General features: G+C 42.8%; 3 protein-coding genes across 5 annotated transcripts; 2 read left to right on the top strand and 1 right to left on the bottom strand.

Annotated features, from left to right (window-relative positions):
* Positions 1 to 4,960: 4,960 nt before the first annotated feature.
* Positions 4,961 to 12,404, top strand: LOC108061107 (uncharacterized). 2 transcript variants are annotated; one of them, XM_017147155.3, is made up of 7 exons: positions 4,961 to 6,873; positions 7,502 to 7,632; positions 7,868 to 8,098; positions 9,567 to 9,678; positions 9,743 to 9,996; positions 11,537 to 11,830; positions 11,891 to 12,404. In XM_017147155.3, the coding sequence occupies exons 1-7, from the start codon at positions 5,420 to 5,422 to the stop codon at positions 12,004 to 12,006; spliced, it is 2,592 nt and encodes an 863-aa protein (XP_017002644.2). In that variant the 5' UTR covers positions 4,961 to 5,419; the 3' UTR covers positions 12,007 to 12,404. The 2 variants fall into 2 exon arrangements, with proteins under 2 accessions (XP_017002644.2, XP_017002645.2); XM_017147156.3 differs by lacking the exon at positions 7,868 to 8,098.
* Positions 12,401 to 18,089, bottom strand: LOC108061108 (uncharacterized). The gene is made up of 4 exons (XM_017147157.3): positions 17,727 to 18,089; positions 17,571 to 17,656; positions 12,755 to 12,905; positions 12,401 to 12,698 (listed from the first exon to the last, which is right to left on the bottom strand). Exons 1-4 carry the CDS (start codon positions 17,983 to 17,985, stop codon positions 12,526 to 12,528), a joined length of 669 nt encoding a protein of 222 aa, XP_017002646.2. The 5' UTR covers positions 17,986 to 18,089; the 3' UTR covers positions 12,401 to 12,525.
* A 778-nt stretch (positions 18,090 to 18,867) lies between these two features.
* LOC108061069 (serine protease 33) lies at positions 18,868 to 22,249 on the top strand. Of its 2 annotated transcripts, XM_017147082.3 has the most exons (6): positions 18,868 to 19,361; positions 19,419 to 19,708; positions 20,277 to 20,796; positions 20,849 to 20,956; positions 21,915 to 22,013; positions 22,067 to 22,249. In XM_017147082.3, the coding sequence occupies exons 1-6, from the start codon at positions 19,289 to 19,291 to the stop codon at positions 22,132 to 22,134; spliced, it is 1,158 nt and encodes a 385-aa protein (XP_017002571.1). In that variant the 5' UTR covers positions 18,868 to 19,288; the 3' UTR covers positions 22,135 to 22,249. The 2 variants fall into 2 exon arrangements, with proteins under 2 accessions (XP_017002571.1, XP_017002570.1); XM_017147081.3 differs by having other exon boundaries at positions 21,915 to 22,249.
* Positions 22,250 to 22,864: the final 615 nt, after the last annotated feature.

Genomic DNA, 22,864 nt, shown 5'->3' with positions numbered 1-22,864 from the left:
AATTTAGGGCTGGCTTATTGCATAAGCGGAGAAACTCGTATGGCTCGGCCTGCTCTCTGGAGCATGGTACTACTTTTTTAGGTGCCATATTAATATACATACATGGCTGGCTTGTTGCGGCTGAGAACTTTCTTTCCAGCAGCCCGACACAAATTACTTAATTTTAGGAGCTGCTGCTGTGGCCTTAAATCCGGTTCGGGATGGGGTCCCTTTTTCATCATGTAATAAAATCCGAAATATACGACCCGAGCGCTGAAAAACAAGTTCCGCCAAATTGTGACCATGGCCATGGATTTCTTGGCTTCATTTGCCTTGCTTTTATTTTCTTTTTCGATGCTTTATGTAAATATTTTCCTCTCTTTTACCTTCTTTGTGCATTCGCTGGCTTATGTAAGCCAATCGAAATGCTCAAAAAATGTGGCTGGCTTTATGCAAATGATTTCTCAATTTTTGTTTTCATCATTTTTCTTTCTTCGCTTCGAGTCCAATTGATTATGCATTCGGGTTGTTTGTTTATCGGCTTGTTGTTGTTAATTGGGCGCTCTGTCTTTTGAGGGGGAGGTGACCGCAGTAGCTACTGGCTGTGGGCCAACTAATTATTTGAATTTGACTGAGTTGACTGTGCTATTAGCACCAAGTTTGTGCCCTGAGTCTTTTGTTTTAAGAGGTTGGTAGATACGTAAGCTCTTGCAGCATCCTTGATTTGCTATTTGCGATTTGAAGACTGGAGGAACTTTATCCTGAAGTCTCTCAAGTTTGTTTCCTAAGTCTTTTGTTTTTTGAAGAGAGTATTTGAAGAGAGTATTTGAAGAGAGTATTGTAAAGTGTTACATGTGCACGAGTCGTTAGCACGAAATTCTCCAAAAGTTGATTGCGCTTATCTAATCGACCGGCATGGGCTCAGACAATCTTTCTATTAATATTGCTCATACGCCGTGCTTTCCTTTCGTAGTATAAGTGGCGCTAATTGCATAATCATCAGTATATCGTGAACGATTTGCATGCAATGCTACATATATAAACTTATCAGCTTTGTTATTGCTGTTGCCATGGTCTATACACACTCGGCTACTTCTTAACACTCGGCTGCTGCCGGTGTTGACTTAACACATTCGTAACAATTGCGCAGCAGCCTTGCGTATTGAATATTAATTAGCACTCTGTGCGCCGTGTGTGTGGAGCAGACGTCACAGGTGCCATCTTTCGGCCATCGATTGATTAGGTGGTCGGGCGTGTTGAAACGGTCTTGGCTGCGGCTTACAACGGCACTTACCTTACCCAACTCTCGCGGCTCCAATACGTATATTCCGCTTGTTGGCGGCTCTGTTTTGGGCCTGGCAAAATGTGCCAATGGCATGACACCGATTTCCACTTAATTTAGCTTTGGCTTTGGCCAGGCCAAGACGAGCGCAGCTGTTGACCCACTTGAGCGATAGGTGGTGGGAAAGTCAAATGGGTTTAACCTTTCGTCTTGTGCAAACAATTCGTAATTGCAAATGGTAGCAATTCAAAATAATTGAGCAAATCTATTTTAATTCCACTTGGCCAAGACGACATCCACCAAAAGTGGGTGTGGGAGTGGATCGCTGCAGAGGAGGGGCTATACATTTAGTGGTTGCTGTGATTGTCTTTTGATTGCTTTCTTAGACCAACGTAAACGTTTTTCCAATGAAAAGTGGGGAAAACACGAAAAATAGTGAATGCTTGTTAAAGTGTTGTGTTTATTTTATCAACAATACTTAAAAATATTAATATATTAATATTAATATATTATTTATAAACTTAGGCCAAACTTAAAAAGTTGTTTAAATTTATAAGATCAAAAGTAATTTTCTGAATTGAAAGCAATTTTTTTTCTTGTCGAAAAATTAAAATATTTACAAAAATATTCTGTCAAAATATCATCTTCTTTTATCCTAATAAGCTCTTGTTAATTTTGTAAAGAAAAATAAGTATAGCTTAGTTTACAATTAGTTCAACTGCATTGTTTGCAGCTAGTAGTTTTCACAGTTTTCTGGTTAGGATGAGCCGCTAACTTGCATCTGGCGTGAAAGCGATTTCGGCAGTCTTCTTTCGGCTTTCTTCATTTATTAGGCAAGCATTGGTCTCCCTCCTCCATAATTTAGGCATTTTCCCCCAGTTCAGCAAAATGCATACAAATTTCCTAGAGCCGGCGGTGAGGCTTGTCAGGCACTTACTTTATGCGCAACTCATCAGCCGGCGACAAACGGGAGACAACGAAAATGACAATTTGGCTGAGCTTTTGTGCCGCCATTGTTGTGGATGTTGCAGCTGTGGCCGCTGTAGCTATTGCCATTGTCATTCGCCGCATTAGCCATTGTCTTCAGTTGCGGGGAGAATTCATTTGTCGTGAATTATGCGTGGCCAGATAAAAGAAAAGTCTTCGGGATTTGTGACGCATAATCGACTGCCCAAATGCAATGAGCAGTGGAATATCGCATCTGCATACGCAACTGCAACTGCAACCAGTTGCTGATGCTGCTGCTGCTGCTGCCGCTGCGGTGGCGCATTTAAAATGCATTTATCTCAATTACGGCCAGAAAAGCAACAAAATCGCTTGTTTACAACGAAATGGAAACGAAACGAAATGAACGACGCATTGTTTGCAGCAGAAAAAAACTTTCACTGCCAGCGCAAAACTAAAACAAAAGTAATCAAGTTGCGGGCGAGGGATCTGGGGAATCCGGCCGGGCCATATTGCTCCCGAGACCCTTACAGAAAATCCCAGCGAAGTATTGTTAATTAAAACAAATAAACTGAAAGCGGGCAGAGCAACGAACAAAGCGACTTTAAGTTATGCGTAAGAGCCGGAGAAAGAGAAAGAGCTGCAGAAAGCCAGTTTCCGGCGTCCTTCACTCAAGGCCGTTTCCATATGGAAGCGGCACGCATGCGCATTGTTGCTGTCCGGTGGTCATGATGCTGATCTGATGCTGATGATGATGATGATGATGGGGCAGCTGTCAGTAAAGTGCAGGCTTACGTAACCCGATCCAGGAGAGGTAGACGGGATGGATTAGCCCCGGACTTAGCATGCACTGCTCGAAATGTAAATTGAGTTTTGCAGTGGTTGCATCACGGTGCGTCAGCGGCTAAAATAAAAACAAAGCAAAAACACCAGCTGGCAAAACCAGTTGAGTCGCCAAAAAATATTTCATAACCAACATCTATACATAAAGTGTCCGCAAAATGTGTTAACTATTATGCAAAGCTGTCGAAGCGCCGAGTCACGTTTTTCGGGAGCCAGCTTCCTGGTGCATTGGGAAATCGCTAGCCACACACCGCAAATCAAGTTCAAAATGTCAAGTTTGAACAAAGTTAAAGGAAGCGTTCGGCAGAGCGGCAAAAGCAAAAACTGTTCGTCGAGCAGCTGCTCTCGTGGTGCTTGAACTCGAAATGAAAGTGAAAATACGCCGACTTTGGCAGCATCGCTGGCGAGCAAGGCGAAAAAGCTGGCAAACTCTTACTTTCAAGGCAGTAGCCGAAGCTCGGTTGACCAGGCACTGCAGTCCAGAGTACAAAGAGTTCTGAGCGTAGTCGACACTAAAATGCACTCACTAAATCATTGTGACTAATTGAGTTTAAGACTAATATAAAAATATGCATAATTTTATTTTTTATTAAACATTATAAAAACTTTTAAGGATTTTCAACCCAAACAAAAAAACTTTATATGAAATGAATATCGATTTGATGTGATGTGGTATCAATTTTGACTTGATATGCTCGAAATGTCAACAACAGGCCAGAATATCGAATGGGTCTTTCTCCCTCCCACTCATGTCATTACATCGCTCCATTTCGAAGTAATGCTTTTTCCTCTCTTTTTCGAAATCAGAGAATCCGAAAGAGATAGATTTCGGTAAAAAACTATATGCGAATGCAATACCATGTCCATATCGATTTTAACGCGACGATCTTTTTTTGTGTGATTAGGACCATATAGTTTAACATTTCTGTATTTACAAAGAAAAAACGTAATTAACATGTAATAGGAAAAGTTCCAATGAAAATTAAACCCCAAACTTCTTGAAAGCTGTGTAATTGTGGAATAAACAACTAAAATAAATAAATAAGCATAAATAATAACAAACTCGAATATATTTGATAGGCAATTACTTTCATAATCAATGTGTTTCGTAACACTGCATACAAACTAAACTAATAAACTGAATAGGCTCACATAGGGTACTAAACTACTACTCATATTTACTTTTATTGCGACTCTTCATTGCATTCATTCATTTCCTTCTATCGTTAAACGTAAAATGTAAAAACATGACGAAAAGGAGTAACAAAAAATTAGGCAGAAAATGCGCAAAAAGTAAAAAAGGGAAATTAAATAAAAACACTGCAAGTTGGCAGCTGCTGATGATGGTTTTTCCAGTTTTCCCAGATGCTTTTATCGCGGCGACAGGTTTCCAAAAACTTAGCTGTGGATTGTGTGACCGAGGAAACGCGTGTTGCGTTGTGCTGCAGTGGCAAGTGCACCTCTGCAACAACGGGTTTTAGCGCAAATTGATGATTTAAAATTAATTTGCTACGCGATTAATGGGAATTTAATGCGCAAAGCGGAGATTATGCCAGCCAGACGAAAGCGCATTTGAGCATTTTAGCTTTTACGGCTCTTACGGTCTCGCACACCCACTCCTAATTGCCGAAATTAAACCGGTCTTTCAATAACAATCTCTGTTTATCCGTTGCAGGCAATTAAGGAAGTAATTCGTGGCCAGAGCTACTCGTGGACGTTGTCGCGATGCGGTGCAGCAGGCAACCGCACGAAACCGCTTGAAACGTCGCTGTTAAAGCGTCAACAGCAATTGCCATAATTGCCATTGGAGCAGCTCAGACCAATAACCGCCGGACCCACGAGCACATACCCAAACATCGGGCACTAAACACCATCCCACCATCACCATCACCAGCACGATCCCATCCCGGCACCCGGACCAATTCGGATTCAGCCACCGCTGGCTGAACTGGCGAACAAAACCCGCCACACGAGCTGAGCTATCGGCGGCAGGCACACAGATTGCCGCAAATCCAGCTGAATTGTAACAGAGCCGCCGCGCCGCAAAATCAGAAAATCGGAAAATCGGAAAATCCCAAAAGCCGATAACCAAGAGCAGGCCGAAAACCAGTGGGGAGATCAATGAACGCGGCACGCAGCTGACAGCATTTGGTATCCACTTTTCAGCACCAGCAGCCAGCGGAGCGTAGGAAAAAAGCGAAACGGACGAGCTTGGCTTGGGCGGCATTCGGCGTTCAGTGTTCATCGTTCAAGTTCAGGCGGCGCTAAGCAGGAAGTTGTGCGGCTGCGCCTTAATTGGAGCCAGTGTCATTACCACCAGACAACCGAGCAGCCACCATTCACCATTCCGCTCATCCTGCTCGATGTAAGATGTTAGTGGCCAAAACGAGCAACAACAGCAGCAATAGCACCAGCACACGCAACAACTGGCGATGGAGCCGACTGGCGTTGGCCGTTAATCTGTTTGCCTACTGCTGCTGCGCCTCCTCCGCGGCCACGCCCACCACAGCGGTGACCACGGCCGCCCTTCTCACGGGTCACCAGCTGCTGCCCTGGCAAACGGCGTCCTTGGCGGCCACCACGCCCTCCACCGCCCGCAATCTGTACGCTCCCTACCAGAGCTTCAGTCGGCAGGACGACATCAGCTTCAAGGATGTGCGCCAGCGCAGCGATGGCACGGTGGTGCAGTCCTTCGGTTCCTATCGCACCGCCCGTCAGTTGGGCGCCAGTGCTCCGACCACCGCCCAGCGACGCTCCGACTCCAACTCCAATTCCGCGGTGGAGATCGTCCCTGCTCCGTCCGTGGAGCTGCCCCAGAGCGAGCTGATCACGGTGCCCAAGCAGCTGGTGCCCACCATGCCGGAGAATGTGACGCGTCAGGGGAGGCGGCGCAACTACATGTACATTCCGCTGCAAACGGAGGGGGGTGAGAACGGAGGGGCATCCACGGGGGCCTTCCTGCAACTGCGCCCCAGTCGGAATGCCACCCTTTCCGCTCTCGGTCCTCCTGCCGATGGAGTGGCGGCGGTGGCCCATGAATTTGGCGCCGAACTGGCCACCCAGGGCAGTCCGGAACAGCAGCCACTGGAGCTGGAACTCGGTCCCGAGCGCACAGAACGCAGTGACCTCCTGGCCTCGGCCAGTTCCACGGATAAGCTGGAGTACGCTGAGCCGGAGAACACAAGTCGGCGTGTGGGCTTCCAGTTTCCCAGCTACAGCCTGAAGCCCGCCAGCCCCTTCCACCCGCAGTCGTATCGCGAGGACAATCCCATCTTCGGGGAGACCAGTGCCGGTGGCTATGAGCCTCAGCCGTTCAGCGAGGATGCGGCTCCCGCTCCGCCTGCTCCCACGCAGTACGAGGCTCAGCATGAGACGCGGCACACCCGGCAGCTGTACTTTGATTCGGACTCTGCGGCCTCTTCCAGCTTCGAATTCCCCGGCCTGGTGAGCAACTCCAAGCCCCATGGACTCAAGCTGTACCGCGACGATGTCACCAAGTTTGGGGACATCAATGGTCCGATCACTGCCCTGCCGCAGCAGCGACCACAGCGCGGCTTCTATTTCGGCGACACCGAGTTCCGGACGGGTCCGCCCGCTCCGGTCCGCCAGTTTGGCCCGCAGAAGAACTTCCAGGAGTACGTGGGGCCCAGTGAGTACCAGGGATCGCGCAAGAGCCGGTACTATCCCTACAAGTCATCGCGCAGTCCTCGGGTCGTCTTCCCCACTAACGAAAATGTGGGCACCACCGGACCTAGTGGTCCTCCCGCCGGCGCAAGTGGACCCTCCGGAAATGGAGTTTATTTCAGCGATAACATTGCTTTTAGGTGAGTATTTTTTAGAGAGTTCAGAGTTAATGGTTTTAATATCTATAATTCAGTCCTCAAAATGCAAGCTTTTTGATGGAAAATATTACACTTGAAAGTTTCAAGTTGAAACACCTGTTTTATATTATTTTTGATTGACAAAAGATACATTATTTTACTATATTTGGAATTTATAGGGATAAATTGGAACGATATTAACTTACATACATATTTTATACAAATATTAAACTAAAGAAGTAGAACCTTACATATTCTTTGGCTTACGCAGCGAAAGTTTGTTTCTCCACGCCCACAATTGCCTTTAATCCTAACCGTTTTTGTAAATGCCATTTGGTTGTATGTATTTACTTATACCTATCGAAATTTTAAAGAAAGTTTCAAAATCTTTCCATTTATTAAAAAGTTATAAGCAAGTAATGCAATGCGTGCACTGAAAGCAGTCGATTTACTGCTTGCTTAACTTCTCCTCATCGTAGTCCCTTTAGCCTAGTAACGGGTATGTGATTCTCTCTTGTTATTTATTTCTTTTTAATTCTGACATATATTAAAATTATTTAAAAAGCAGCGACATGTCTTTGATATTTTTATTTATGACAAATAACTGACATCCGATCTCTTATGCCAACAGGGACCAGAACTTTGGCATCAACGAGCTGGCCGCCGTGCAGGATGTGCGCAACGACTACAGTCTGCAGGAGCTGGACAGCGCCTCGGAGGCGACCAGCAGTCCGCAGTCGGCGAGCACGTTTAAGGAGAAAGGTAAGTGCCCGCGCACCCGACTCGTCCTCGTCGTCGACGTCGATCTCGATATCCTCCCCCCCATTCGGTAGGGCTTAGGAAGGGGCTTCAGTCAGCTGCTGGGGAACTGCTTGCACTAGAAAACCACACCACAAGCCCATGACCCCTGAACTTATGAACCTATGAACCCAAGAACACCCCCTACCAAACACGAGAACATACCGATTGCAACTCCGATTCGATTCCCATTCGACAGTCGACATCACAACGGACACGGAGTGCCAGCACCGGGGCGGTACGTGCGAGTTCTTTTTGGGCTGCTGGCTCTCCGGCGGCCTCATTCAGGGCACCTGCGACGGACTGCTGCGCGGCTGTTGCCACCGCACGGCCAAGTCGGCCAATCTGGGCAGCTCGGACTTCGTCGGCAATGCCGTAGATCTCACAGATCTGCCGCAAAAGAACTACGGACCGGTCAACAACGAACCCAGTGAGTGTGGCAGCCTCAGCGCGAATGCAAGCCAAACAAAATCAAAACCAAATCAATCCAATCCAAATCAATCCAATCCAATCCATTTCAAACCAACTCCAAGCACGTGCACACTAAACCCAAATACCAAAATACAAAGTATAAATAAAAGCAACGGCTCAATGAAATAGTTGGGAAATAATTTGCATGCCACCTCTAACAATTTACGTATATTTTGTAGTTCGTTTTGTTATGTAGTTATGCACTCGTAATTCGCATTTGTTATTGTCTCACTCTTGGGTAGTTATACCCGTTACTCGTAGAGTAAAAGGGTATACTAGATTCGTGCAAAAGTATGTAACAGCTAGAAGGAAGCGTTTCCGACCCCATAAAGTATATATATTCTTGATCAGGGTCAGTAGCCGAGTCGATCTAGCCATGTCCGTCTGTCCGTCTGTCTGTCTGTCCGTCTGTCCGTCTGTCCGTCTGTCCGTCTGTCCGTCTGTATGAACGCTGAGATCTCAGAAACTACAAAAGCTAGAAGGTTGAGATTTCCCACACATATTCTTTGGCTTCCTACGCAGCGCAAGTTTATTTTAGCCGAGCGCCACGCCCCCTCTAACGCCCACAATCGCCTACTAACGATTTTAAAATGGGTCCTGCGCCCACATCTTTAAAGATTTCCGAGAAGTTTAAATGCAATTTTGTTGTGTATATTTATACCTATCGAAATGTAGAAGACATTTTTCAAATCGGACCATTCGTTAAAAAGTTATACGCAATCAAAAATTATATATCTATCTCCCTCGCACTCCCTTTAGCTGAGTTACGATTATTAGTCGGGACACCAACCCGACACAGCGTTCGCACTCCCTTTAGCTGAGTGACGGGTATTAGATAGTCGGGACAACAACCCGACTATAGCGTTCTCTCTTGTTTTTAGTGTCTAATTAAGCCGCAATCTCGGCAACAACTTGGCTAAAGTATTTCGATGTTCGGAGGAACATGGATGCCTATAACAACACCACCACCACTAAAACCAAAGCCACCCGCGAAGGAGGCTCAGGCTCCACCGTCGATGAGGCAGCGAAAGAAAGGCTGAGCACTGAAAACAGAAATATATAAGTTTAATTGCCCGGCATGAGCATGTTAATTACCACAGCACGCTAATGATAATTAAGCCATATATTACACATAGCTTAACGGCATTACGCTCCATGTCCAGAGACCCCGACCACATCACAAACTGAGACCCCAAATCCCATCAAGACGCGACGACTCAACGACTCGACTCTAGAAAGCTGATCTGAACCCGGCAGCAGCACGTTGCCCGCTTGTTTGCCTAATTTGTTTGCTTGCTTGGTGGTCACCGGTCACCCCGTTGATAATGCTTCACTAATCCAATCCCAGAAATCCCCGTCAGGCTAAGCCAAGAGGTCCTGGTGCGCGGTTCCATCTGATTTGACTTCCCCTTTCATTGCCATTTCAGGCTGCGGCATTTCGCTGGCCAAGCAGACCGCCCAGCGGCGCATTGTGGGCGGCGATGATGCGGGCTTTGGATCCTTTCCCTGGCAGGCCTACATCCGCATCGGTTCCTCCAGGTGAGCATCTTTGGGCCCACTCACTCCTCCCCGAGCTAACAGATGTGCACTTTTTCCTCTCCAGATGTGGAGGTTCGTTGATCTCCCGCCGTCACGTGGTCACCGCCGGTCATTGTGTGGCCCGGGCCACTCCGCGCCAGGTGCATGTCACGCTGGGCGACTACGTGATCAACTCGGCCGTGGAGCCACTGCCAGCCTACACCTTCGGAGTCCGGCGGATCGATGTGCATCCGTACTTCAAGTTCACTCCGCAGGCGGACCGCTTCGACATATCCGTGCTCACGCTGGAACGCACCGTGCACTTTATGCCACATATAGGTGAGTCTATCTGGCTTATTTCAATTGATAATAAGAAGTATAATACAAAAAACTACTCATTTCAAATGAATACGTTGAATGCACAAAGCAAATCTATTTGAAAACGTAGGAGGAGAAAGTATCTATTCAGTTTAAATAAAATAAAATATACAAATATTTTAGGGGCTTGTATTTATATTTCAACGCCTTAATATATAGAACACTTGTATTTTAGACATATTTAGTACAGTTTTTGATGGCTTTTTAATAATATAAAGCAGTTTAATTTAGCTTAATAAGTAAGTAGTAGGTAGTTTGGTAGTTTTTTATATTCTTAGACTGAACCTCAAAGAACAAAATAAATAAATTTTTAGGCAGAACTGTTACTTCTGTTACTTCTTGTTTTTCCCGTTTTCCACATACATAAATATATATTTTATTTAATCTTACACAGAGAAAATTAGCAACATTTTTAGGTGCAAAATCAGGGGTAAAACATTTTAAAAAGTAAAAATATTGGTTTACTTTTACAACTTTTTATACCCTTGCAGAGGGTATTATGATTTCAGTCAGAAGTTTGCAACGCAGTGAAGGAGACATTTCCGACCCCATAAAGTATATATATTCTTGATCAGCATCACAAGACGAGTCGATCTAGCCATGTCCGTCTGTCCGTCCGTCTGTCCGTCTGTCCGTCCGTTTCTACGCAAACTAGTCTCTCAGTTTTAAAGCTATCGGGATGAAACTTTCGTAAAAGTCGTATTTCTATTGCAGGTAGTATATATGTCGGAACCAACCGGATCGGACAACTATATCTTATAGCTCCCATAGGAAGGATCAAAAAAAAAACGTAAAAAAATTCTAGCTCCGATGTTTTTTGAAATTTTACCTTCTACTCTTGGGAATATTTTTTTTTATATATTTCTAAATTTCGGTTTTTTTGTTTTTTAAATCGGATTACTATATCATATAGCTGCCATAGGAACGGTCGAAAAATTAAATGGAAATTCATGGGAAAAAAATTATATCTTTGTTGGTTTTTATTACATTCCCTTCTACTCCGGGATATGACTATTTTGAAATATTTCCGAATTTCGATTTTAATTTTTAAAAGATCGAACTACTATATCATATAGCTGTGATAGAAACGATCGAAAAATTAATGTGAAATAATAAGAAATTTAACATTTTTGCGATTTGTAAATTAATAGAATGATCTGCAAGGGTATATAAGCTTCGGCTTGCCGAAGCTAGCTTCCTTTCTTGTTATTTTTAATTTTAAAACTTTTTACAAGAAAACGGCACCCAAAGCGTCGTATATTTTCTCTGTGTATGGTAAGTCGTGAATACTTATTAAATTTTAATTGTACCAACATTTGGTCCATCATCCTAAATACGGTATGTAACGTTACTTCCCCCTTACGACTAGAAAAAACTGTTTTATTTGTAAAAATGCCGCCTCTATCCCCTGCTTCCTATGTGTAGTTGCGCTGTACGAAAGGGTGTTAATTAAATTAAGAATTTAAGTAGTATTTATAAGCCACCTTATTATTCTATTCAGCTCCCATTTGCCTGCCGGAGAAGAACGAGGATTTCCTGGGCAAGTTCGGCTGGGCCGCCGGATGGGGAGCACTGAATCCAGGATCGCGGCTGCGTCCCAAGACGCTCCAGGCCGTGGATGTGCCCGTGATCGAGAACCGGATCTGCGAGCGCTGGCATCGGCAGAACGGGATCAACGTAGTCATCTACCAGGAGATGCTGTGCGCGGGATACCGGAACGGGGGCAAGGACTCGTGCCAGGGCGATTCCGGAGGTCCTCTGATGCACGACAAGAACGGACGTTGGTACTTGATTGGTGAGTGCTGTGTGAGAGAAAACCATATCTCTATAACCTATCCTCGCTAATCTCCTCCAGGTGTGGTCTCCGCTGGATACTCCTGTGCGTCCCGCGGCCAGCCAGGAATCTATCACAGCGTCAGCAAGACGGTGGACTGGGTGTCCTACGTAGTCGGACTCACGATGAACATCTAGAGGAGCGACACTAATTTATTCTCATTGCATTCGCATTCTTATTTGCACCTGCCTGCTAAGTGGGCCACAGATTGTTTTGTACATAACTCACTTCATTCTGCTCCCGACTCTGCTTTCGATCCACGCCGACTTAATTTATGGTTACACAAGAAATATAATATAATATAATTTAACAAAAACAAATTAGCGCAGTACAATTTAGCAGTTAGGACTGGCTGTGTGTGTCTGAAAGATACACACGTGTGCGATATGTTTGCAAACACCCTAAACACCTTTAAATTAATTATATCTGATAATTACGGTCTAATTTACTTAGTCATATGCGCTGTTATGTAATTTTAAAACTATTTATGAACTACATTTCGTGTGTAAATAAATTATACAAATGTTGAAATGAATTCGAACTTGTCAAACGTTTATTAATCGTACAAACGAAGTCCAAATGTCACTTTTTTATTTTTTCACTATTCGTTGTAGTTGCTGTTGTAGTTGCTAGTTGTGGTCTTGATGTTGCTAAAGTTACTTTTGGATTGGCAGACGCGGCAGATAGACCTGCTGATAGGGAACCCCAGCCGCGGTCCACGCATGCTCAGCATCCTGATAGTAAAGCCCGCCCAAGGCCCCGTCCTTCGACTGCTGCTCCATCACTCGAAATAGGGTGAAGACCTCGTGGTAGATCTTGTAAAATATAACTAAAGGAATAAAATTTGTATAAAGACTTTGGATTTTAGGTATATGAGAGACTTACCCAGCACAAGGGTGAACACCAGAAGACACATTAGAAAGCTCGACAGGTCAATAAACAGACCTGCGGTCGCATAGAAAACTCCCAAGTAAAGACCAAAGCCAAAAATAACGCCATGATAGATCAACCAGGGATACATCAAACAACTTGAGTCCTGTGAAAAGGTGTTTCTTAACTAAGTTACTCGAATGCTTGAATAGAAACTCAAGACTTTTAGTGTAGATAGGTAATGTTTGCCGAATAACAAAAATATCTGAACATGATTACATACCAGAGCATGTAAAAACAGTTGACTATTTCTAGATGTCTCAAAATAACTCTCACTTTGGGACCCATTGAGCAAATAGTCACATAGAAACTGTTTATTCTGTTTCAAAAGGTTTTCGGTCTTTGCTCAACCAGTAACCGATTTTTATACCCTTGCAGAGGGTATTATGATTTCAGTCAGAAGTTTGCAACGCAGTGAAGGAGACGTTTCCGACCCCATAAAGTATATATATTCTTGATCAGCATCACAAGACGAGTCGATCTAGCCATGTCCGTCTGTCCGTCCGTCTGTCCGTCTGTCCGTCCGTTTCTACGCAAACTAGTCTCTCAGTTTTAAAGCTATCGGGATGAAACTTTCGTAAAAGTCGTATTTCTATTGCAGGTAGTATATATGTCGGAACCAACCGGATCGGACAACTATATCTTATAGCTCCCATAGGAAGGAAACGTTAAAAAAATTCTAGCTTCGGTGCTTTTTGAAATAAAACCTTCTACTCTTGGAAATATTATTTTTTAAATATTTCAGAATTTCGAATAAAATATTTTAAAAATCGGACGACTATATCATATAGCTGCCATAAGAACAATCGGAAAATTAATGGGAAAGTTACACAGAAATAAATTTTAGCTTTTTTGGTTTTTATTGTATTCTCTTCTAGAACATGACTCTTTTTAAATATTTCCGAATTTCAATTTTCATTTTATCAAAATCGGACGACTATATCATATAGCTGCCATTGGAACGATCAAAAAATTAATGGGAAATTAATTGGAAACAAATTATAGCTCCGTTGGTTTTTATTGTATTCTCTTATACTCTAGGATATGATTTTTTTTTTAATATTTCAGAGTTTTGAATTAAATTTAACAAAAATCGGAAGACTATATTATATAGCTGCAATAGGGGAGGATAGATAAAATAATATTAAAGTAATACGAAATTTAAAATTTTTGCGATTTGTAAGTTAATAGGAACGATCTGCAAGGGTATATAAGCTTCGGCTGGCCGAAGCTTGCTTTCTTTCTTGTTTTGTTTCAAAACGGTTTCGGTTGATAAAAGACCGTTTGAACTGAACGGAGAACAAAAACGGTCTTTTGACTTTTTATACATATGTGTTTAAACACAAATATTTCCAAATATTTTAAACTTAACTACATTTTTTAAATATAATTTCTAAAAATAATTCCATTTTTTATTTATAAAAATCTTAAACAAGAGTATTTTGGATTTTATTGTGCCTTAAGCTTGAACGCGAAGTACAGAACTTTAGCAGACCAATATTTCCAGTTATATTTTTACCTAATGTAAAATATGAGAAACCGCGAATTCTTCAGAAGATTATGGAAGATGAAGATAATTTACTCGGATAATACTCTCTTAGACGCTTTATCAAACAAAATAAAAAACCGCGAGGTCTTCACAAGTTGATGGCCATTATGTATATTTACTCGTATAACACCATCACTTAAAGGCTATATCTTACAAGACTTAAATCCGCGAATTCTTCAGGAGATCATGGTCATTGTATATCTTTACTCGCTTTATCATAAAACTTAAAAGCAGCGTATTCTTTAGAAACCGCGAGTTCTTCAGAAAATGATGGCCATTGTATATATTTACTCGTATAACATCACTTAGAGGCTTTATCTTACAAGACTTAAATCCGCGAATTCTTCAGGAAATGATGGCCATTGTACACTCATAAAAATAATTTTCTACATTTTAGAAAATTGCCCTAAAAAAATTTTCGCCCTTGAACTGAGAAAAATTTTCTATTTTCACGACAATTTTGCCATAAATTCAAGGCAGGTGACCATAAAAAAATATTTTTAGGGTTAATTTTTCTATTTTTCTAATAATTAGGGCGATTTTTTCGATTTGCTTCGATTTGACCTTTTCTAAATCCAACGGCGAATTGCCCTAATTTTTTTTCTAAAATTTGTCTAAATACAAGGGCGATTCGCCTTAAAAATCACTCCAAAAGTGTGAAATTCGGTAGCCCAGCGGTCTAATCACTTGCGCTTTCAACTTTGCTATATGAGGACTAAGGTCGTGGGGTTGTGGGTTCGAACCCTGTGTGATTCAACTTGATTTTTATTTATTTTTTTTTTTTGTAAACGTTATAATACTAAGGACATTTTTTCGTCCGAATTTTAAATTAAAGTAGTCTTTAAACCTTTAAAACGTATGGGAGTTCTGAGTTAAAAGCATCTTTGTGTTTGCTGGCAAGAAAACGGGACTAATTGTCACAATCGTCAGGAAAAAATATACGGTTTAGTTGCCTTTAGTCAAAATATAACGTAGACCTCAAGAAAATAAGATGTCTGCAGAGTTTGTTCGTTGTCTTGCGCGATGGGTCTGTGGTGCAGCGGTAGGACGTTAGACTCTAAACCGAGAGGTCGTGGGTTCGATTCTCGCAACGACCAAAAAAAGTAAGTTGTTTTTTCTCCTCATATTTATTTCCCTAATTCGTTTACAAACATGATTTTTCAGTTCTAACGGCTGTGTTGTATAGATCGGGCCCCCCTCTTAACGCAGCTCCCATATAAGCTACACACCAATACAATAATATGAAACGGTGTCCTCCGCCGGTGTTGTTTAATTAAAGCAGCAGTCCCAGAATATAGACGATTAAAAAAAAAACATGCTTCCCAAATTCAGTTAAGCATGCTCAAACACGATTTTTTTTAATTTGTCTAATTTTTTAGGGCATTTGCCTATAAAATCAGAAAATTCGCCCTTAATTTTAGAAAAATACACCTTAAAATTAGGGCAAATCACCCTAAAAACAGGAAAATATTTCTTATTTCAAGAAAAATCACCCTAAATTAAACCAAATTTCCATCGGGATTTTTTAGAAAATTTTTCTAAATACACGGGCGAATCGCCAGCGGATACGATTTATGGGCGATTTTCTAAATCCACGGGCGAAAAGTCAGTTTTTTAGGGCGATTTAGGGTAAAAATTTCTATGAGTGTATGTCTTTACTCGTACAACAGCATCACCAATGGTGCTTTATCATAAAACTTGAAAACAGAGTATTCTTTAGAAGATAATGGTAACAGCAATTGTAATGCACCTGGTGCTAATAACACAGGTACACAGCCAAAAATTTCCACGAACCATTTCAAGTTTTCCATGATATTTGGGTGCTCCTGAGTAAAAGTCCCATACAAAATTATTTTCCATCACCTACAGGTTCCGCGGTATAGCTAAGAATACAAAAAACCGATGTTTGCCGACATTTTGAATTACGTGGCCTATATAATTGGACCAACATTTATTATTTTCGGTAGGACCTACTCTCAATACATCAAGTAATTTTAACTATTCATTGTATCTATTGTTCATTGTATGCTTTAATTTCGGTTTAAAGCGTTTTCATGAGAACATTTTATTGGATTTCTTATACTAATAAAACCGATTTTTTTATTTCATTATCTACTCCTAAATGTTGTCAAATTTTGAATAAGTCATGGCAACCTCTAGAACTAAGAAACTAAAATACGTTCACTGAACATACACAGAGAAATGTAAATGTTTACTCCCATTCTGTAGGATGCCTTGACTTTTTTAAAATTTGACAACATTTAGGAGTAGATAATGAAATAAAAAAATCGGTTTTATTAGTATAAGAAATCCAATAAAAAATATTCTCATGAAATCGCTTTAAAGCGAAATTAAAGCATACAATGAACAATAGATACAATGAATAGTTAAAATTACTTCCATTCAAGATTTAATCCTCAGAATTGTTTTTCCATCAGAAAAATCTCTACAATTTTGGGATTTTCAACTTTGGCGTCGAATTCCAAAGACATGGGCAATGGTTCACAATGGGGACTATTTTTTAGGAATGCCTTGATGTATTGAGAGTAGGTCCTACCGAAAATAATAAATGTTGGTCCAATTATATAGGCCACGTAATTCAAAATGTCGGCAAACATCGGTTTTTTGTATTCTTAGCTATACCGCGGAACCTGTAGGTGATGGAAAATAATTTTGTATGGGACTTTTACTCAGGAGCACCCAAATATCATGGAAAACTTGAAATGGTTCGTGGAAATTTCACAAAGTTTAATTTTGTGTTCCTGTGTAATTGTTATTTACCATATAGGTATTTTCAAATAGATGTTCTATATATTAGCTTAAATTTTTAAAGATTTAAGGCAAAGGAAAGGCAGAACTGTTAAAAAAAGACCGTTTTTACTGAGCATTTCAAAGTTTTGTTCATCTACTAACAGTTTTTTGAAGGATCGAAAAAATTGTTTTTCAGTCGAGAACGGTCAGCCGAAACAAACTAAACGAAGTGTTTTGCTCAGACCGAAACCAAATTTTTAAATTTTTTTCGTTTTCGTTCACACCGAGACAGCAAACGAAATACGATCAACTGTTTTTTACATGGTCTGTTAATACAAAACTAAATATGATTTGCAAAATATGACACATGATATTTTTCCCTCTAAATTTTTGTAGAGAAATATTGCACTTAACCTTTAACTGGTTTGGATCCTATTTTTTAAGATTACTATTACTTTCCATTTCACTTACCCGGGCGATACCTATTAGCAGCAGCAGACTGACTCCCATGTTGATCAACGACAGTCCGTAGACAATGGAGCTAAAGATGGTCAACACTGAGGGAAAATTAATCAAAAATAGGTCCAATAGGCCCAAGGCTAATGCCCAACATCCGGGAGTACTCACAATTGATCAGTAGCTGCTGTTCTGTAACCGGGATCAAGTTCAGGGGCCACTGGTTGAGCAGCAGCTCGATATCCGGACGCAAATGGATGGTCAGAACGGAGCTGCCGAGGATAACGCTGGAGATGATCACGCCCAACCAGCCGAGGATGATGACATTGTACTTGAGGTTCTGGCACTGTACGTACGAGATGGAATGGCTGGCGGCCAGTGCCACGGCAGAAGCCTTGCCACCAGGATGCGATGGATCGTTGGGGGCCATTGTTACCGTTCGTTGGAAGCCAACTTAACGTACGTTTTGCCGGATTCTGTTTTGGTAGTCCGTTTTTGTTGATGTGTTTGCAACAGAACAAACAACGATGTACTGAAGCCCAGGGGACTAACGGCCAGGTGACAGGAAAGCTGGGGATCATGGCCTGCTGAAGGTTTTACTGGAAGAAACTATTTTGTTGATGGATTCATTTTTACTCCTTATGGCTGATGATTTCAGAAGTAAAATCAAACCCAATGTGCTGAGATGAAATGAAACGTTATTAATTTTAGTTAGGTTGGACTTTATTTTCACTTTCCTATCCAGAGATACTTAAAAGTGTGACACCTAAGAACCCTATTTAATATGCTAATCCCCCCAGCCCCTCACAGCTGGCGACAAATTAGAAAGTTACATAAATGAATGTGTGGCCCCCATTTCGGCTAGTGGTTCTATTTTGTCTAGATGGCCTAACCCAAAAACTCTCCGGTTGCCGCGAGAGAACTGTTCCCATTCCGTCGACAGATGGCAGCGGTTGTTGCAATTATGTCGCATAAAATAATTATAACAGACTGGGAGAACATTTCCTGCGCCGCTGGCGGCGTCATCAGCATTTCGTAATAATTAGTAAAGATGAAGAAGATCGGCAGCAGCAACTGAAGCAGCAGCAACTCAGCCCAGCAGCAACGTCAACTGGCGACAGCAGCAACACAAACCAGAACCAAGATCAACCTGTTGCTGCGTCTTGGCTAATGGCGTGAAGTTAGTTTGCGTTTGGACAGCGGCGCGTGCGGATGTGGCTTATAACACCATCTCCAAAGTCGAAGAACAGTTCTCGGTATCATCTCGGGAAATGTGTGAGACTCGGGTGCGTGGCTGCTGGGAAAAGGAAAATTAAACTGTGAAAACTGTGCCATCGAGCCAGCCAAACGAATTGGCACAGTTCCCATTATGATGGTTATATAAAATCCATTAGCCCGACCACCGACCGCCGACCCATTTGCAAGCGACCCCGAAACTTGTTCGCCTATCAAGGACACAGATCTCTTTCGCTCGAGAAGAAGCTCCGTGAGTCACCCAGACAAGCCCATAAAGAGCAGCGTCTTCTAGTAAAAGTGGAGCAGCAATAATAGGAAATGTAAGAAGAAAACAGCAGAAGCAGCAGCAGAAGCAGCAGCCAGCTTAAAAGTGAATAAGAAATTGTCATGCTTTCATTAGCAACAAAAGCGTTATAGTCCGTTCCAATGAGCGTTTGAGTGTCATCCTCGGCGGGGTACAGTGAAGTGCGAATTGTGACCCCGAATAAGACTTTAAGATGCAGTTGCTACTGTGGCTTTGGCTGTCCCTGAGCCTCCTGCTGCTCTGCCACCTTGGCCCCACCCAAGCCAGTGAGTATAGAATGCGCATGAAACCCTCCCCGAGTTAACGACCCCGATCCCCGCCAGATATTCTGAACACTCTGCTGGGCGTGCCCGCGGAATGCGTCCACCAGAGCGGCGTCTGGCCCTGCAAGCTGAGCTTCTCCTGCTGGCTGCAGGGCGGCAAGCACGCCAAGGGATGTGGCAGCAACAAGTGGCTCTTCAGCTGCTGCGTCGCCGACCCGCAGCACCAGCACCACTCCCCCTCGCCGCTGGCCAATCTCGTGGACTACGGCAAGCTGAAGCTGAACCTCAACAGCCTGCCCAAGCGGATCATGCTGCGCAGACGTGACGACAACGAGCTGCTCACTCTGAAGGTGGGTCGGGTGCACATAATTGAGCCATGGCAACCGCAGAGCGGGATAATTGAGCAATTTTACTTGACAGACAGACGGGCAGGATTTGTCCAATTAAAGCTAGAATAGGGACAGCTACACCTTTCTCAGGGGTGTACCATTTCGAAATCCAACTTTATTGGATAAAGTTATGTGCCCAGAGTCAAGCTGTTGATATTCGTTCAACAAAGGAAATGACAATGAGTTCAAAAAGAAATAAAGAAACAATTTAAAGAGGTAATTTAGTTATTGAATTTCTAAGAACCCAGGAGTAAACAAAGAAAAATAAGAACGAAAAAAATCAAGAGCATTATTCATGATTCACGAACAAACAGTGGCCATTTTTGTTATACTCTTTGGGATCAAATCATTAGTCAATCATTATGAATTGTCCACAAACGGGCCTTCACAGGAAACCCACCATGTTAATTTTGAAATTGGTCAACAGAGTAACGGGTATCTGATAGTCGAGGCGCTCGACAATTTATCTTTATTACATGGCCGATAAAAATTATTTTTAAAAATTAATTTTTACCAAAATCGCTTGCAGCCCGAATGTGGACTGCCACGAACGGCACAGAACACCCTGCAGAAGCGCATCATCGGCGGTCGACCGGCGCAGTTCGCCGAGTACCCGTGGCAGGCGCACATCCGCATCGCGGAGTACCAGTGCGGCGGAGTGCTCATCTCGGCCAACATGGTGGCCACAGCCGCCCACTGCATCCAGCAGGCCCAGCTGGCGGACATCACCGTGTACCTGGGGGAGCTGGACACTCAGGATCTGGGACACATTCACGAGCCCCTGCCCGTGGAGAAGCACAGCGTGCTGCAGAAGATCATCCACCCGCGCTTCAACTTCCGCATGACCCAGCCGGACCGCTATGACCTTGCCCTGCTCAAGCTGGCCCAGCCGACGGCCTTCACAGAGCACATCCTGCCCATCTGCCTGCCCCAGTACCCGATCCGGCTGATCGGGCGGAAGGGACTGATCGCCGGATGGGGCAAGACAGAGGCGCACATGGGCCACGCCGGCACCAACATGCTGCAGGTGGCCAGTGTTCCCATCATAAGTGAGTGTTGGTAGTTAGCCTGCTTTCCTAAATTACCCACAACTTATTTTAGCCACCTTGGACTGCATTCGCTGGCACGAGAGCAAGCAGATAAATGTGGAGATCAAAGCGGAGATGTTCTGCGCCGGCCATTCCGATGGCCATATGGATGCGTGCTTGGGTGAGTGGATGCCGTTGTTTTGGCCAAAAACTTTCAAAGACAATGCAACGAAATGTTTTAACTGTGCTGCCAGCCTTTTGTACAGGGAAAAGGCTTAATCATCAAGCTGCCAAGGAGATTGACATTGATAAGCCTTCTTTCGTGATTCAAGAGTTTGGCCCAGAGGCAGATCTAAGATTTGGTTGTAAAGGATTTTAGAACAAATTCTTTGTTGAGAACTTTCGAGTGGGGGTACTTATTCCCGTAGATTCGCGCATGCTTAAAATGTACTGGACTAAATTGAACCGTTTTATTATTAAGTATATTAACGGACATCCACGAATCGAAACATACTTTTGGGCATCACTTTAAAAGCAGGGGTTTACTATTTAACTGGTTTTTATGGTTTCACTGTTAATATTGTTTCTTTGGATCACATGTATTTTGATGATATTGATAGTACTATGTCTCTGACTTAATTTTATTTATATCATTACTTTTCAGCCAATAATTAATTTTATTTTATCTATACCGAATGTTTCAATTTAATATTTTTAAGAGTATACATTTAATACTCATCTTATTGATGCAAATTTGACACTCAATAGGGTAGAATTCATGTACCAATAGTTTCTTAACAATAGTTTTTTTTGGATGTTGTCGTACCTATAGAAATATTTAAATTTTCAAGGCAACAAATGAAGATTAATTTCAATAAATTTTAAATGTTCAATATTGATGTAATTGATCCTCTTGATCCTAATAAAAGTCAATGGTATCAAGAATAGACGACTTTTAATAAATGTTTTAGATATTAGCGCCGTTTTTTGTGCACTTTTAATAGGTATAGTAAATGTTAAAAAACCTAGAGCCTAACTTACAGTCAAATTTCGTGATAATACGATTGATTTAGATTATTTACAGAAAACGATGTTATAGTTTCCTTACTTCTGAATTAAAGATATCATTATATTTTCAGGAGATTCAGGAGGTCCGCTGGTGATCAAAGAGCGCGGACGCTTTGTGCTCGTGGGCATAACGAGTGCGGGCTTTGGCTGCGGAGTGGATCATCAGCCAGGTGAGATTCGGGAACCATCCAAATTCGAGAATTGTGTTATTCATTTCTTACAGGCATCTATCACAACATTCAGAAGACTGTAAGGTGGATACAGGAAGTGGTGACCCGCAACGAGTTATAGCTGCTGACGACCCTGGGAATCCCCTCCGAACCATTGGCAATGCAACCCATCTCATTAGATTACGGCTCGTAGCATTAGGCAATGGAAATGTGCAATCCGCAGCCGGAGACGCAATATTTATTAGATTTAATAAACAATACAATTAGCTAATTGTAGTTGCTTTTGCCGTTTTGGAGAAGTGGGTTGGAGACCGACCTTGAACGCCGACAGCCGCCTGCCGCCAAAAAAGAGAAAACCAGCTGGCCGAAAACAAACGAGCCTCTTGTTGGGTTATGTCACTGGCTGTGGCCTATTTGGTGGAGTGCCACAAATGGCACAATCCCTAACTGCCGGGCGGTAATTTGTACATTAGGCACATTAAGCCCAGGCAGCCTGCGTTGCCCAATGTTGTTGCGCAGTGCAACTGCTGCTGCTGGGATTGCTGGCGTGCTGCACTGCAGGAACATATGTCGGTGGGCGGTGGCAATGAAATCGAAAATGTGTGTCATTGAATGGTTAATAACTATTGACTGGTAATCATGGGGCCCCCGGCTCGAAAGCTTCTTTGGGCCGAAAGTAAATGTCACGCTTGAGGCGAAGCTCGATGTTGCTGAGTGGGATTTTCCGGCAGCAATTTGTTCGGCAATTGTTGGTTTTGCTAAAACACCAATTTGTGTGTTGGGGGAAAACGCGACTTCCTCTTCGGAACGGTGAAGTTGGAGAGGAGCGAGTGGGCAAAGAAATTGGATAT

Source organism: Drosophila takahashii, chromosome 2R, assembly GCF_030179915.1.
Source record: "Drosophila takahashii strain IR98-3 E-12201 chromosome 2R, DtakHiC1v2, whole genome shotgun sequence".
Taxonomy (NCBI): domain Eukaryota; kingdom Metazoa; phylum Arthropoda; class Insecta; order Diptera; family Drosophilidae; genus Drosophila; species Drosophila takahashii.
Note: the sequence above shows the minus strand (reverse complement) of the source record. Positions and strands in the feature narration are given on the sequence as shown.

What these genes read in the sequence shown, in the direction of transcription:
- LOC108061107 (XM_017147155.3), top strand. Translation starts at nt 5,420, where the DNA reads ATGTTAGTGGCCAAAACGAGCAACAACAGCAGCAATAGCACCAGCACA. An exon ending in AGCGATAACATTGCTTTTAG is followed by an intron (nt 6,874 to 7,501) that starts GTGAGTATTTTT and finishes TTATGCCAACAG; the next exon opens with GGACCAGAACTTTGGCATCA. An exon ending in ACCGGTCAACAACGAACCCA is followed by an intron (nt 8,099 to 9,566) that starts GTGAGTGTGGCA and finishes TTGCCATTTCAG; the next exon opens with GCTGCGGCATTTCGCTGGCC.
- LOC108061108 (XM_017147157.3), bottom strand. Translation starts at nt 17,985, where the DNA reads ATGGCCCCCAACGATCCATCGCATCCTGGTGGCAAGGCTTCTGCCGTG. An exon ending in ACAGCAGCTACTGATCAATT is followed by an intron (nt 17,657 to 17,726) that starts GTGAGTACTCCC and finishes ATTTTCCCTCAG; the next exon opens with TGTTGACCATCTTTAGCTCC. An exon ending in TGCTAATAGGTATCGCCCGG is followed by an intron (nt 12,906 to 17,570) that starts GTAAGTGAAATG and finishes ACCTTTTCACAG; the next exon opens with GACTCAAGTTGTTTGATGTA.
- LOC108061069 (XM_017147081.3), top strand. Translation starts at nt 19,289, where the DNA reads ATGCAGTTGCTACTGTGGCTTTGGCTGTCCCTGAGCCTCCTGCTGCTC. An exon ending in ACGAGCTGCTCACTCTGAAG is followed by an intron (nt 19,709 to 20,276) that starts GTGGGTCGGGTG and finishes AATCGCTTGCAG; the next exon opens with CCCGAATGTGGACTGCCACG. An exon ending in CCATATGGATGCGTGCTTGG is followed by an intron (nt 20,957 to 21,914) that starts GTGAGTGGATGC and finishes TTATATTTTCAG; the next exon opens with GAGATTCAGGAGGTCCGCTG.